At 49.3% G+C, this 16,252-nt stretch overlaps 4 protein-coding genes across 4 annotated transcripts; 1 reads left to right on the forward strand and 3 right to left on the reverse strand.

The window, feature by feature from the left end:
* Nucleotides 1–695: 695 nt before the first annotated feature.
* Nucleotides 696–3,195, reverse strand: BU24DRAFT_426898 (MBOAT-domain-containing protein). Its single transcript, XM_033529081.1, has 4 exons — nt 2,676–3,195; nt 2,538–2,605; nt 1,888–2,487; nt 696–1,837 (listed from the first exon to the last, which is right to left on the reverse strand). Exons 1-4 carry the CDS (start codon nt 2,947–2,949, stop codon nt 869–871), a joined length of 1,911 nt encoding a protein of 636 aa, XP_033380137.1. The 5' UTR covers nt 2,950–3,195; the 3' UTR covers nt 696–868.
* Nucleotides 3,196–3,289: 94 nt separating this feature from the next.
* On the forward strand, nt 3,290–5,199 carry BU24DRAFT_398623 (actin-like protein-like protein 6A). Its single transcript, XM_033525388.1, has 2 exons — nt 3,290–3,531; nt 3,589–5,199. Exons 1-2 carry the CDS (start codon nt 3,492–3,494, stop codon nt 4,947–4,949), a joined length of 1,401 nt encoding a protein of 466 aa, XP_033380138.1. The 5' UTR covers nt 3,290–3,491; the 3' UTR covers nt 4,950–5,199.
* On the reverse strand, nt 5,110–6,471 carry BU24DRAFT_426901 (N-terminal nucleophile aminohydrolase). Its single transcript, XM_033529082.1, has 2 exons — nt 6,097–6,471; nt 5,110–5,997 (listed from the first exon to the last, which is right to left on the reverse strand). The coding sequence occupies exons 1-2, from the start codon at nt 6,268–6,270 to the stop codon at nt 5,341–5,343; spliced, it is 831 nt and encodes a 276-aa protein (XP_033380139.1). The 5' UTR covers nt 6,271–6,471; the 3' UTR covers nt 5,110–5,340.
* A 5,749-nt stretch (nt 6,472–12,220) lies between these two features.
* Nucleotides 12,221–16,248, reverse strand: BU24DRAFT_444003 (TPR-like protein; the record flags this gene model as incomplete). The annotated part of the gene is made up of 2 exons (XM_033530613.1): nt 12,221–15,830; nt 15,966–16,248. 2 exons carry the CDS (start codon nt 16,246–16,248, stop codon nt 12,301–12,303), a joined length of 3,813 nt encoding a protein of 1,270 aa, XP_033380140.1. The 3' UTR covers nt 12,221–12,300.
* Between the last annotated feature and the right edge of the window lie 4 nt (nt 16,249–16,252).

Genomic DNA, 16,252 nt, shown 5'->3' on the forward strand with positions numbered 1-16,252 from the left:
AGGTGGGTGGGAGAGTACGTATCTCTTATGTACTATTTACTGTGTAGGAGCGCAGTACAATACCCTAGACGTACCCGATGGGGTAGTAGGTGGGTGGGTGAGCAAGGTGAGTCCCGGGTAGCGTGGGTGTGGAGCCACTCCTCGTCCAATAGTGTGCACCAGATCAGTTCTCAAAGGCTACCAACCGTGCGAGCTTTTTTCCTAACGAAACAATAACAGCACGACTTCCATCCATTTCAAAGGGTATATATATCCCAATATTGACAAAAATCCATTGCACAGTGTCAATATATGTTCTAATTCATTTCTTGCCTTTTACCAGAAGTGACAGCGTATATGACATATCCTGTGCTAAGTAATCTTTGGAAGAGCACTGGGTTCAACCCAGGACTGGAACTTTTTTTGCCTTTTTTTTGCCTTTTTTTTGCCTTTTTTTTGCTTTTTTTTGCTTTTTTTTGCTTTTTTTTGCTTTTTTTTGCTTTTTTTTGCTTTTTTTGCTTTTTTTTCCCTCTTTTTTTTCGAGACTTTTTTCTTCCTGTGTCCACCTACCTAATTATTTCACTTAACTAAAGGAATCCTGTCATTTCCATCTCTAGGCAACCCATACTCTTTGCGTTAATCCCTGTTGTACACTGCTTATATGTTCACTTCCTTTTATAAGGATTACAGTGCTGATCTGTATGCATCTATGGTATATATTCTTCAACATCATTTTCGTTTAATTGCGCAACATGCTTGAACTAGCGACATTTATTATCCCTCTATATGTACGAGTGTTCCATGAGAATGTTTGCCTTCATTTACATCACAACATTGTGGCTCCGACCGTCACCATACAGCCCATGATTCAATCGGATGCAGTATTATATCAACACTTCATCTTGATACCTTGTCGTTTCTCTCGTTCTCTCCACTCGAACATAACTTGAACTCCTGTGAACAACGCGCCGCAGGCTGTGCAGAGGAATGCCATGCCAGAGTAACTCCCAAGGATGCCTTTGACCAGGTCTCGAAGGCCATCCAAGCCCAGAGCAAAACCGACGAGGTTCGCAACCATGAGCATAAGAACTTCTGCAACGGCCCCAACACCGCAGAGCCAACGGTAGGTCGTCGGCCGTTCCTTCCAGTTACGAGCTGGAAATACAGCGCCTGCGATAAGCTCTGGTAGCACAAAGATGGTGACCAACCAACCCCACATCAAAAGCCTCAGCTGGATGTCGTGCCATATGGCTATGAAGGTGAAAACGGTGAGGTAATTAAGAACAGATCTGCCTCTCCCCCAAAACCCAGGGGTAGCACTACCCCCAAGAGGAATATAGAGATAGCGTAGACTCCACTTATTGAAGCTTCGGTGCCATCCTCGCCAAAATTGCGTCAGAGAGTAATTGTCACTCATGCAGCGCACCATATTCTCCGGGGGATCGATGCCATCCAGCAATGCCCAAAGACGAAAGAGTCGCCAAGGAAGGAGAAGCTTTAACCATATATGTTTAAGATTGAAGAATCCCAGCATGCTGAGCTGGGCAGGTGTGTATTGATTCCAGTCTGGTTTCGCATGGAATATAGCGACCATGTACATGTAGTGAATCATGATTTCCATGGTGAGAAGACAGACAATGAAGCGTACGGTGTAAAGCATGGTCCTCCTGAACGCTATGCTGTGTGGGCGGTAACGAAGTTGCGACATGTAATCATTGAAGGTGATGACAGGACCGGCAAGGTATAACGGCGAGTACATAGCGTATGCAAAGTAATTGCGGAAGCAGAAGTCACCAGCTCTCGCCGGAATTGACACCCGATCTCGCTCGGAAAGATTGGATGGATCGAGTTGTTTCTTCTTGATGTCATCAGCTTTGCAATCTTGTGGTGGTGAAATCATGTACCCACCTCGATAGGGCTCGCAGACCGAGGGTCTAAACTCCAGTAGTAATCCAAGTTGAAGCTGATAAGCCGCAAAACCGTGAAATTGAACAAAACCTCCCATCTAGGAATGAGACCCCCGTAGCTATCGAGCACATCGCCGATATGTGAGGTAGGCTCGCCTGTCTCGGACACTCGCGATGTTGGGAGGATAAACGACAGTATAGAGGCATATGAATAGCCGCTGCACAGCTCATTTGCAAAGAGAATGCCAACATTGAAAACCCATGTTGCTACAGGTATGTACTTGCGGGGTACGGCTTTACATATCTTGTAGTTCAGGGCAAGGATCGCCAGGACTTTGAATATAGATAAACCGTGCAGAGCTATTAGGAAAACCGAAGCGAACGGAATGTCGAAAGAAATTCTTTGCTCAAGGCGTGCTTCGGCCGCAGCTGCAGCGGTTAAGCCCTGCGTTAACTGCCCAGCAGATGAACGCACGTGCGTATAGGTGTCTGCTCTCCAGAACGAGTCATACGCCTTTCGCAATAGCGGATGCAGCAATATAACAAGGAATAAGAAGGGAAGATTTTGACGGAAGCCAGAGTACTGAGCATCGGAATTGTCCTATATAGCTTTAGCCAGAAAGGACTGCATGTCTCAACCTTCGAACATACCACCTGGCGACCGGGAATCCAACCTTGAGAAAGCAGATGAGAGAACTTGTTATAGTTTGGATGCGATTCTGCATCAATTCAGATATGCAATTCGATCTTCAAAGAAAGGGACATGAGGAAACAAGGGGGAACCCCTACCTTGGGACACTTCAATTACAGATTTAAACATACAGGGGACGCTGATTCCTATGACGAGATAGTACAGGTAAAACTCTCTCGTTTTCCACAGCGGTCCCTGCGTAGCAAAATCTGGTGTCTTCTCGGGTGCCGAATGACTCTGGACTTGTCCTGGCTTCGCTGGTTCATGGTTGGCATCTTCCAGAGCCTCCTTTGGAGATACGGTGGCTGGAATGATGAACCGAGTATCCAAAGTCGAGAGCGAAAAGAGTTCGGAAAGGGTCTTTAATGACATGACGGATTTATAGTAATGCCTTGACCATGCTGGAAAATTCCGAGAAAGGTGAATCGCTTGGTGTTGACGAATATCCTCACCTATCCTATTGGAATGCTCGTAATTATCATGGGCTTACAGCGATGTAGGTCCAGATAGCAGTATGAGTGAGATGAGTCCGCCTTCAATGTAGTATTATGTATTATGGCAGTAGCTAGTATGGTGTTGTTGTTGTTGATGATGATGCTGATGATGGGAGGGTATGAGGTTGGGTTTGAGAGCAATGTGTTCCGTACACTAATCAGAATAGTCTAATATCCATACCAACGTGAGTGGCAGGCGCGCGCCCCAAGCGTCAAAGTTTGGAACTGTTGCGACGCGCCCCGTCCATCAACGACCTCCCCTCCTTCCCACCCCCCCAACACCCAATCCCATCCACATCAAATTTCGCTACCACAATCGCAGGCTTGAGATTTAGGTGAGCCTGCCTAACCATTGACACGCCCGCAACTCATCTGTTCATGTGCCGAGTGGTGCACTTCTAAGGAACAACATTGTCCGCTATGGCTTCAACCAACGCGCCCGCTGCTGAGTATGCTGGAGGTGCGAAACAACACCCTTACCTTGACCACGAATCGCTCAATTTCTGACTGTAGCTAGACGAGGTATCTGCCATTGTTCTCGACCCGGGTTTCTCTACCATCCGCGCCGGTTTCGCAGGCGAGGACGTCCCCAAATCCGTTTGCCCTTCTTTCTTTGGCTACACCGACGCCGAGTCCGACTCCAAGTCGCAGTTCCTCTTCGGCGAAAACGCGATCCATACTCCGCAAGCAAATCTACAGATCAAGAACTATTGGGGCTCTGACGGCATAGTGGAAGATTGGGACGCTGCAACCAAAGTGTGGGAATACGCCATTACCTCCCGGTTGACCAGTACGAAGCCAAGCAATCCCCTGCAGAACGGCTTGAACGAAGGCTCTAATGGGAATGGCGATACTATGGACGTCGACATCGAAAACGTGGAGCAGGCGGAGAAGCCGCTTGAAGACAGTCCATTGCTTATGACGGAGCCCGGCTGGAATTCTTCCAAGGCCAGAGAGAAGTGTATCGAGATCGCGATGGAAGAGTGGGGGGCGCCGGCCTTCTATCTTCAAAAAACAGGAGTTCTAGCAGCATTTGCCTCCGGGAAGGCATCGGGAATCATCATTGATATAGGCGCCTCGCACACCTCTGTTACGCCCGTGCTAGATGGAATGGTCTTGCGAAAAGGTGTGCAAAAGTCTCCCTTAGCCGGCAACTTTGTCTCCAACCAGATTCGCATGCTCTTCAAACAATCCCAGCCAGAGATTCCGTTGACTCCACACTACACGGTGAAGTCAAAAGTCCAGGTCGATGCCGGCGCACCGTCACAGGCAACTTACAAGACTTTCGATTTACCTCCGACTGACTCTTTCCGCCGTCTTGAAGAAGAACGAGTCTTGACCGAGTTCAAAGAGTCGGTCGTGGAGGTATGGCCTGGCCCACAAAGGTTCAACATGGGACCGAGTGAAGAAATCGCCAAGAACCAGCCAGGAAGGCCGTTCGAGATGCCCGACGGTTGGAACCAGGTTTTCACGGCTGATAGGTTCCGCGTCGCTGAGGGCCTTTTCGATGCCAGTGCCGCGCTGGTCGATTCGGATAACCCACGGCCCAAGGATGAGCACACAATCTCACGCCTTGTACAAGCTGCCGTCCAGCAAGTGGATGCTGATCATCGCCCCATGCTCTTGGGTAACGTTGTGGTCACAGGAGGGTCCTCCTTGTTGTATAAGCTCAACGAACGCTTGACGCAAGAAATTAATACAATCTATCCATCAACGCGAAACAAGTTGATTGCACCCGGCTCGGTGGTGGAACGAAAGTATGCGGCGTGGATCGGTGGTAGCATTCTTGCCAGTCTAGGAAGCTTCCATCAACTATGGATATCTAAGAAAGAATACGAGGAACATGGTGCGAGCATTGTGGAGAAGCGGTGTAGATAGACGCATCTTTTTGGAACATTGAATCGGAGTATACAGGCGTCTCAGTGTGAACAGTATAGTGTGGGCCTTCAAGGGAGTACGAAGCCCCACCGAGTCTGGCCCAGGTAATGTGTAAGGATAAGTACGGCAAAATTCCATTCGAATACTCTTCCCCATGGTGGTAGCATGAGATCGTCTGGATGTTAGAATTATCTCAGTATTCAAAATGTTTATCGGAAGGTTGATTTTAACAAATTCATATTCATCAGCCATGCATGAGTCTCTTTATCTAATGACTAGCAAGGGACCTCTGGAACAACCATGCCTCGGCCTAGGTCACATTTACTTTGGTGTAGAATGATCTACCAGAGCTTGCACTGGCTCCTATGGCCACCAGATATGGGATTCGAGCTCACTGGTCTACGTCCATGGTTTCTGCTGTGGCAGCTGCACCGTCGTCCTTCAACTCATGAACTGTGACGTATTTGCTTATCTCCTCCCTCGTGATTATCTTTTCGTTGAGCACTGCCGTTGTACCCTTTGCAAATCGGTAGTTCCTCTGCTTTGGCTGGCGCACGTTTGGTGTTATGTAATTCCTGAGTAGTGTTGTCTTCTCTTCAGTAATGACTGCCACGTCAACGTTGCTACCAGACCCGAGATCATTCCAGATACCGGCTTCGATTGCATCCGCGCAAAGCTTTACGGCGTCGTCCCTAGTGAGCTTGCTCTTCCACTGCGTCTCAAACACCGACATGGCAGCCAACGATCCGGAGCCCATCGTGACGTACGGAAGCTTATCTGTAGAACCGTGTGCGTGGACGGTGAAGAGGTGCGCGCCAGTAGGATCAACGCCAGCCACGACTAGATATGCGCCCACATGGCCTTGGTATCGGAAGAGGTGCTGTTTCAGCATAGTCATGCATGTGACAACGCGTGGCTTGCGACCGGTGGACAGCGAGTGTAGTTCGAGGTTGGAAGATATGATGGCTGTGGTGAACTCAGTGTCAGCGGCAGTTCCGGCACCGGCGCACCATATCTGAGGTGCAATGTAGTGCAATTTCTCGCAATTCTGTGCATCTTGCAGTTAGCCAACATCTCGTTCCTGGACAATTGCCACAGCGACATTGTGCATGATATGGATTGGGGTCCTGGAGGACAAGCGGCCTACCTTATCTGCCACAATAGGTCCGCTCGTGGCTCTTGTATCGGCAGCGATTACGACACCGCCATCGAAGAGACAACCCACGATGGTTGTTCCAGTACTCGTAGCTTTAGGTAGCGGGACTCCTTGAGCATGGAGTGCGGCATTACGGTTGTGGTTGCTGAAGTCGAATCCTGCCATGGTGTGAAAGCAGCAGAAGGCTCGTCAACGGGAAATCCTATCGTTGGCTTGTGATGTAGAGTGAAAGGACGCGTGGTAATGGCGGAGATACTGTGGTGGAGAGCGGATGCCGATGCCAATAGTGGTGGTGGTTGGTAGTGGTGATGGTGATGTAGTTAAGAGTGAGAGTGAATGTCTGTCTACGCAGTAACTAGGTAGGGGAAGGTTGCGTAGCTGATTGGTGCCTGCGCGGGGTGAGCAAAAGGTCCAAGCTCCTCTACCTTAGGGTAGTTAGCGTAGGTACTGTACTAACTACCTACACAGTAAGGTACGAGGTAGGTGCGCGGGTACTTTGCTACATACACTCTGGGTCTTGGCATTCTCCGGTCCAAACATTTCATTCCAAACTTACCTACCTACCTACCTACGGCCTGCCTACCTACCTAGTACCTCCACATACACAAGAGAAACAATTCGAGCTGCCTTTTGCTCTGTGTTATGTTACAATAGAGAGAGCGTCATACCTACCACATCTCCTCTTCGTCCGCAAATTTCCATCAAAGACTTTCAGCGCCCCCCTCCCCAAGTTCACCGCGACTAGCAACGCGCGACTCCTGTCCTTCCTCTGCGTTCGCCGCGTCCTCGTCCTCCCCAAATCTGTAACGACGGATCCCCAATGCGCATCTTATACCGCTAGACTGCAAGACCTATTCCGCGCAAGATCCAACCATAGCACGTCGCGCAAGCATGGCCTTCCGGGACGCGCCGTCTCTCAACGTCGGAGCCGAGCTGGAAGAAATCAATACAGAGGTACAGTCGTTCTCATGCACAGTGACTCAGGAACTATCACGGTATTGTGTGCTTCGCTAACTCACAGCATCAGGCACTCGGTTTTTCTTCCATCGGCGGCGACAAGAAGCTCAAGCTCCTATCTTCACCATGGCCTACGGACAGCCTGCCTCCTTCATCCGCATCTCTCTTGTCTGTAGCGTCAGCGCATCGCTTGCTCGCCGCGGCTGGGCCCGACTCTCTGGTCATCACATCAACAGATGCTGTGCGGAAAGCATTCGCTAACGAGTCTGGCGACGACGATGTTATATCCACATTTGCTCCCGATCTCATCCTTTCCTCGCCTCGACTTCGCCATGTCTCTTTCTCGTGCGACGAAGATTTCTTGGTAGCAACAGCAGACAACGGTGGAGGTCTAGCTGTGTACACTATTGACGAATTGGAGAGGAAAATTCAAGACCATTCGTCGCTTATTTCTCCCACCGAGATATCAACAGAGCAGATCCCAGTGCGGACCCTCTTGCCGAACCCGAAATTCGGCCAGTACTTTGCTGCTGTCCTCGATACTGGACGACTTCTGGTCGCTGACGTCGACAGTAAGAAGGTGTCGGTTTTCCGCGACGATGGTGTTACGTGTGCGGGCTGGAGCATAATGGGCAAGGCGGTGGTGGCAGGTTTACAGGACGGTACAGCTGCCCAATACAGCGCCGAAGGAAATATAATGGCTACGATCCCTCGTCCACCTGACGTGCTTGAAAGCTACATAAGTACGTGTGAAACTCCCCTCTCAATTTTGAGTTCTTGATACTTACCCATCGCAAAGCATCGGGCATCTATTGGCTCAGCCGCGACGTCTTCCTCCTCATACATACACCTAGGGGTGATTCTTCCGATGAGTCTGTCCGAGAAGAATCTACTTATCACATTGTCAAGGCCGACAAGCAACGAAGCTCATTTGAATTTCATAAAACACCATTCGAGCTACTATTCCCTGCCAATGGGAGTCCGTCAAGAGATTCTCCTCCCCGCTTCTGTATAAATAGGTTACGCAATTGGGAACCGCATCTTGATGACCTTGTTATCTTAGGGGCATCGAATTCAATTGACTTTGCGCTCTTAACCAACACAAGTGCGCCCATTGCACCAGATCAGCACATCACGAATGACTTCACGGTCACGTCAATCAGCGAGGATAATCGTAAGCCTCAGCTTCCACAGATGATTGGCGATGATGCAGGGGGCGACAGCGTGCTCATTGGTGAGAGCGTCGACCTATCCAGCACGGATAAAGTTACCAAACCAATACCCATGGATGATGAGTTTCTGGAGTCCCCCAGCCCGCTTCCAGCATTCTATGCCCTCAACCACCAAGGCATCCTGTCTGGATGGTGGATTGTGTATGACAATTCGATTAGGGCAGGCACCGCATATCCAGGTCTTGCGTCCACCGTAGAAGCCCAGCCTACGACGCCTGCAGCAAATGTTGTACCAAGCGTAGCTCAGCCAGCCCAATCATCAATATTTGGTAGTAAAGGAACCCCAAGTGGCACCCCCTTTGGAGCTCCGCCTGGCTCAAATGGCTTTGCCACCAGCAGTGCTGCTTTTGGCAGACCTTCATTCGGAACCGCTTCAACACCAAGTCAACCTAATTTACCTACGTTTGGCGCGTCGTCTTCGTTCGGTAAACCTTCATTCGGGGCCACTTCAGCACCAAACCAAGCTAGTACGCCTACATTTGGTGCATCGTCTTCGTTTGGAAAACCATCGTTCGGAACAAACGCAGTGTTGGGTCAATCTACTGCACCTACTTTTGGTGCAACATCTTCCTTCGGAAAGCCTTCCACCTTTGGAGGAAGCAGCACACTTAACAAAGCCCCTTCTCCATGGGGCCAAGCAAGTTCAACCGCACAGTCCCAGGGCCAACCTCTATTTCCTGAGTCTAAGAAGAGTGGAGGTTTCTCAGGATTTGCTGCACCAACTGGAAGTTCGGGATTTTCCAGCTTTGGAAGTGTCGGTGCAAGTACGAATCAGTCACCATTCTCATCTCTTGGGCAAGGACAGCCGTCTTCTTCAGGCTTTGGGAAACAGAATGGTACGGCGCCTACCGCGACTCTCGACTCTGCGGTATCTAAAGGGTTCGGCAGCTTCAGCTCTACCGTGACAGTTGGCTCCCGAGAAGGATCTACATTGCCACCCTCCTGGGCGGGCACACCAGCAAATCAGAGTAGTTCGATTTTTGGTCAGGAACAATCCTCATTCAGTAGCGGTACAGATACCACAAAGCCCACATCTCGTGAAGAAGTAACGCCCACTCCTCAAGCGTCTTCTCCGCAATCTAATGAAAAACCCACAAGCGTTTTTGGTCTCGGCACAAACGGGTTCAAGCTCAGCTCTTCTTTTAAGCCTGATGAAACCTCCAAAAACGACTTTTCAAAAACCCAACCCTCGTCATTCTCTTTTACTGGCGACCTTTCATCTGCCCTTGGCGCACAGACTCCTAACACTCCAATCAAGGAGGAAAAAGAAGAACGAAAGTTGCAGGATATACCCGCTACACCCGCCTTTCCCTCAAGCGATGCTGCTGTCCCGTTACCTAGCGCCACACCGAAGGATCCACCTCCTCGCAAGTCTTCCTCACCAAATGCGAATGACCAACAATCGACTGATGTTGATTCTGCTCCCTTGCCTCCTGATTTTATAACATGGAAACCTTCGAAGCCAGTCGATGATGACCTTCCCCCTCTTGCAGGCAGTCCTGCTATCAAAATAGAAGCTCCGGGCTCCGATGTACCTTCTTCCCCCCTCGACGAGAATGACGACGACGATCTGTCAATCGAAGAACAAGAGGACGATCCTGAGGAGGAGGAACCTTCGCCATCGGATGCCACTCGACGCGCTCGCTCTCAAACGTCGGGCTGGTCTCTTCAAGACAGTGTGAACCAATCTCGACGCATTCCCCCCGCCGCCCCAACACCCCCAACCATCAAATCTGGTGCTTCGTCGCGGTCGGGTGATGAGCCCCGAGGCCCACCAAAGAAACCGGACTGGAAATTTGGCACACTACCCGCAAAGCCGACTCCACAATCTCTCTTTCCGGAAGCGCCTTCTGCACAATCTACGGGATTTCCTAATCCCTCAACCATATTCCCTCCATCAAATCGCACAAAAGACCAACTACGCTCTCCCAGTCCACAGAGGGCAGCGTCAACGTCTATACTAGGCACGAGGCGACAGCAGCAATATCCCCAAAGCACCGCGTTCTCTTCGTCGGTACAACAGCAACAACAACAACCGAAATCTGCAGTCGCTCGATCTGAATTGTCCGACCTATCTGATAGCGAGAACGAACGTATCCGCGAAGAGCTTGCCAGTGAGGTAATTCCTAGCAGCACATTAGCGGAGTTTATCGCGCATCAAGACTATGCCGGCGCAGTCACCAAAACGGGTACTCCTGGACAAATTGAAATGCTATATCGAGATATCAACAGCATGGTGGATACTGTCGGTCTGAATAGCCGCTCTTTGTCATCATTTGTCCAATACCATATAAGTCGTTCGGAACGATCACGTGCAGACCTTGAAGAGGTTGTTGATCAGGGCGAAGACGGATCTTGGTACGATCACTGGTGCTTAGGGGAGATTGAAAACCTACGAATGCTCATAGATGACTTGGAATCGGAATTGAAAGACGGGAGGATCCAGAACGTTGTTGACAAACTCAGCCAACTTACTAAACTTCTGCGTGATCGGGCCAAACTCCTGACAAAATTAAATGACATCCGCCGCCAAATCATTTCGCGTAAAGACCCTGAAAGGGCCGAAGAACTCCGTACATCAGCTCTTCCGAAGGAGCTCTCTGATCAACAGAAGACATTGAGGATTGAGTATGCTCGGTTGCTCACTTTATTGGGCCAGATGGAGGAAGCGACACTTCTATTGAAAAGCAGAATTTCAAGCAACCATGCCGCCACCGGGAAAAGTACAGCCGTACCAACCGTAGAGGCGGTGAAGAAGACTGTCAATCGGTTGATACAGATGACAGAAAGCAAGAACAACGACATCATTCTTTTGGAACAACAAATGCGGAAGGTGAACATGGATGATAGCCGCCCTTCATCATCGTCGTCATCCTTGCGCCAGGTTGGCACCCCACCAAGATCCTCCAGAGCTGTAACAAGGCCGAACCACACACCAAGAGTGATGACAACACCTACCAGTCGAAATAGAATGAGTATTGGGAGATTGAACCGCAGCGTTCGGACGCCAGAGATACATCAGGCCTCACCTGGTGGGTTTGGGCTGTCCTACGGGACCGATGACATATCTCCCCTGGAAGGTGGTAAATCGCTGATAAAGCTCGCAGACCGCCTAGAGGGTGAGAAGCTAGGTATCTTGCGATCAACCGCCATGAGAAGACAAGAAGTCGCCCAAAATCTTGCAGACACAATTTGTCAAAAAGGCGTAAAAGTGACACGGATTTCATAAGAATGATTTCTCGGCGTTGCCATCTTTCCACAGTTCACTTACTCCCCAACACTCGAGAGAAGATCCGGAATTAACATGGTTTGTTCTTTGGTGCCTATGCTGTTCCACGTTCGTCTTGTGTAAATTACAGTACCAATATCACAAATTAGCTAGTGTTTAGCATATCAATAAGTTTAATTCTGGATCACCTGTCCCTATCAGATCCCATATCACAACCCTCATCCACGGCACCAACACTACCCAATACGTATAAAGCGCTTCACATGAAGCGCTTTCTTCGTACAAGCAATGCTTATCGCAGTACCACCAGCAGTTGCATAGCCACGCTGATCAACTTTCAACTGCTCAACTACCCCGATGAGTCATGGAGTCTGGTCCTGTGACCCTCGTGAAGTCGATGACTTGAACACAGCCAACCATTCCTCTGGCAGCGATTTTCGGTACATCATCCACGCATTGATAACATACTTATTTTATTTTAAAAAGTTCACAAAACATTACGGAAGAGTTAAGGCGATTTTGGTAAGCTGCACGATGTACTTCATTAATTTGACATCAAGGCAATTGATGCTTAACTCTTGTTAGAGTAATAGCGAGAGTAGGTAAAAGCATTTTGCGCACTTAATTTGCACAGCATAGAGAATACAAGAATAGCATTTATCTATCTGTATCTGCAGTGTAAAACCACCGCCATGGAATTGAATTGAGTAACTGGATGACCATCGCGAGGTGTCAGGTGTGGATGGGCCATTTATCAGCTGAACCAACGGTGAGGCTTCACTCAATGACTAGTGTGCGCTCTGTGACTTCCTTTGCTGCAGCAAAGTTGCCACTCAATGAATAGATGGTTTGAATGGCAAACGCTGCCTCTGCAGTAAAATCATCTGTTCTCTGCTTGGGCTGTGCATATTCGTCTGATACAATTCCCGTCTCCTGGCTGCCAATGTTAGACTCAATACACAACTTGTAGTATTGTAGCGCTTGGGTTATAAGTCCTAGGCTATGCCAAACTCTGCCAACATTGAAAGCCGCTTCCGAGTAGTGCTTTCTATTTGTGCTTTTGGTGCGTAATTCATAATACTTGTAGACGAATGAGAGACCTTGTTGGATCTGAAATTGCCGATTCTCCGACAACCGTTTCATCGCGTGCTGAATGTACGCGACGCCAATGGATAGGTTGAGCAGTGGATCTTCTGGAGTAAGAGCATATGCCCGAAAGTAGCAATTAAGGGCAGCTAAGTAGCCACCTCCGCACGTGAGGACATGTCCGTACAGTGCAAATAAGGCCGGGTCGTGGTCTTTCGCAAAATCAACGAATTCAGAAGACACTGTGTTTTTCGTGTTGTTGGCATGGTCGCCACCTCGAAAGTTGAAGGTCGTTCGTTGTTCAGGATCAAGTATCGCATAGTCCATGGTCTTAACGTATCGCATGAAGAATTTGAGTGATGCGCCGGTGGAAAATCCTTCTGGAGCAGAACACATACGGTTGACGCTACCGTAGATCCTGAAGAGATCGGTACTAAAGGGATATGCACGCATGAGCCAGCGGGTTGCGGAGCATGCCTTCAACGAGTCTTGGAGGAAAAGGGCACAGGCAAGTTGGCAAACGTGGAGCCGGTGCTGGTAAATCTTTCGAGTAAACACATTGGACTGACTCGCTAACTCGATAGTACTGTAGCATCGATGTTCGTCGCCCCTTTGGGCCATAAGAACAGCGTACTGGGCGAAAGTTTCGAACCAGGTGTCAAAATGGACACCATAGAAATGCTCTGGCGTACGATCTGGCTTTTGTGTGATTTCGGGCTCCTCTTCCCCGTCTTCCACCTTGTTTGCAATCACAGCAAGCACCATTAGCGCAGAATCCTTCCATATGTCTCCGTCAATCTTTGGTCGAAAATACCCTGTGAACTCATGTTTTTTATCGTAGTAGAATAAGTCAAACGTGGAAAATTCCTCGATGAGTTCGCGAGCGACAGAAATATACTCATTTACTGCTTCCTCTGACCCACGCTCTGCCTCGCTCGAGAGGACTTTCAGTCGTTCAAAGCTGGCGACGATGTCTCTATGTTGCGCTCTTGTTGCCTTCAGCTCCTCCGGAAACTCGCTAGCTAGGTTGTTTAGTTTTCGTCTGAAAAGCCGATGGTTAATAGCATCATTAGGTACACCTGTGCCGGGAATTTCATCTGGTAGAAACGCTTTCAGATGACGTCCTGGCATCCGATTCTTCACGCGGAACAAGCCGGTGTCCGGCCGTTGTGTCATTGGCCCCAAGGAAGGTATTTGGTCGACATGCTCATCTTCTGACTCATCTATATCTTTCGTGGCAATCTTCAGGTGGCGCAAATGCTTTGTAACTCGGGTTCTCCTTGTACCATGCTTCCCTCGGGCTTTCTTTCTCTCCTGGAAAAGGTACTCCTGGAGATCTGGTAGACCCTCAAACCCGATCCTTCGAAGTAAATGGGCACCACCGCTCTTGTATACAGTCTCGGCTCGTCTGAATGCAGCATCGTCCATGTCATTGTCCTCGAAGAACTTCGCTAGCACAGCCAGTTCCTCAAGCGAATCGGGCCTCCAGTTGTCGAAAATCGGTAACATTTCATCTGATCTATCGACCAGTTGCAGGTTCCTGTAGGAGCTATACATTCCAATGAAATCCTTCAGCCTCATTTCCTCGAATAATTTATCATAGACAGGCTCATAGAATTGCAGAGCCTGGTTATCGTGTCCAGATGCATGAAGTGCTCCCGCAACGTCGCGGAAAAGGTCGGGATAGTCGAATAGAAAGGAGTGTGGTCCATTATCATCAGGTTCAAGCATTCGGAAGTGATGCAACGCCTCCGATAAATCAGGCGGATCACGCTTCAACCGGAACAACCCCATTTTTACTCTTATCTCTAACGGCAGTGTGTCGCCGTACCTGCCAGTAGCAGACGAGCTAGTGAAGGCGGCAACAGCAACGCGTCTCGGGGTGTCCCCAAGGTCAAACTCTCGATCATCCAACTGGTCATCCCAATACGTCTCAGATTCTCTACCTTGGATCCATCGGGATAACGTTTTCGATCGCGCTAAGCCACGATCGAACGCGCCAGATTTATCCAGTAAATCCAAATAAACATTGAGCAATGACCAATCCATATTACTAGAATGTGGCTCGTCGTGAGACAAAAAATACGCAATAGAGGTTTCAAACGTTGTGATGATCCTTTGTAGGTGAATTCGCGTTTGTTTCGCGGATGAGGTGCCCAAGCTAGCCATCATCTTCAAAACTTCATCGTCAGATGGACGCATGGTAAGCATCTTTCGGCAGAGCTTTACGGCCCTGGAAACATGGTTCAGCTGAGCCTCAATTTCTAGTTTCTGTTGACGTGCGTCGTAATTATCTGTATCGAGGAGAATAATTTGTCGTAGACACTCGAGCACTAGTGCTGTTTTGGTGACAGTATCGTATTTTGGGTACTCCTCTGGGTCAATCGCCTTGATACGATCGATAATGTGAAGCCATAAATCTTTGTCTCGTTTCGTTGGTGCACCCACGATTAGCGCTTCAAGTTCTTTTTGCCCATTGCCCATATCATGGTAGATTTCGGCGAGTAGGCTGTGAGCAGCAAAGATCTCGGGGTTCAATTGAATCGCTTTGTTCACACACTTGATTGCTTCCTCGTAATCTTTGGATAGATACGCATCGTTTGCCCGTCTCTGTAAATCTTTGAATTCTGGTCCAGGGTCCGCAATCGCTCGAGGGCCCCGTCTTCCTTTCTCTTTGCCTCTTTTCCTCCCGACCTCTCGATCCCCATCACCTGTGAGTGTAGAACCACGGGAACCGCCCCTGCCCCTAATCGCAGATCTACCTCGGCCCCGTCCTCGGCCCCGTCCGCGACCTCTGCCCCTGCCCCTACTTCCTGTGGTTCGTGCCCGAGATGCCCAGTTCTCATCCTCAACATCATCCTCTTCTTCAGCTTCTTCATCTTCTTCAGGGGATTCTTCCTCGGGTAGCACTTCGTCGAAATCGTCCTCTTGATCGTCAGCATCAGATGTTGCGTAGTCCTGATCAATTTCTGGATTATCATTCTTGCGTTCAATTTCTCGCATCAGGCGCTCCTCCTGTGCCTCTAAGTCTGCTTCGTCTTCATCACTGCTATCTTGATCATCGTATTTCTGCAACAAGGAATTCCGATAGCCGGTGGCTAGAGACGAATTGAGGTCGTCAAAATCATCATCATTTTCGTGACCAGGGGCAGGAATGAAACCTTCGTGGACGATGGGGCTATTAGCTGTGAAACCGTCATGGATGAATGAGCGAAGCCTTGCTGCGTTGAAAGTAGTAATATCTGCAGCGGTAGTGCTTGGAACAGTTACTGCCACCGGTGTTGGCGTGAAGTCTGCCGCTGAGACTGGAAGCCGGGCATCTTGATATAAGTGTAGCGGCGGTCGAGCCTGATTACTATGCAAGAAATGGGCATTGAGGTGACTGGGATCTATAGTTCCAGAGGGGTAAGTATAGGGTGAGTGGTAGGATCCATGTAGTGAGTCGCCATGTGATCGACTATCGGGGAACTGTTGATTAGCTAGCAAAGTCCTTCCGGTGGCGCTGTTCGGCTGTTCCACGACGATGGAGTTTGCAACTGATACATCGGAATGGCCAACTGGAGTGTCCCCTATCGAGGATCGGAAATAGCGCGAATGTCGCTGCAACCATGCCGCGTCAGGTGCTTCTGCGGGATCCATTATC

The sequence above is a fragment of the Aaosphaeria arxii genome (genome assembly GCF_010015735.1).
Source record: "Aaosphaeria arxii CBS 175.79 unplaced genomic scaffold BU24scaffold_9, whole genome shotgun sequence".
In the NCBI taxonomy this organism is placed as follows: domain Eukaryota; kingdom Fungi; phylum Ascomycota; class Dothideomycetes; order Pleosporales; genus Aaosphaeria; species Aaosphaeria arxii.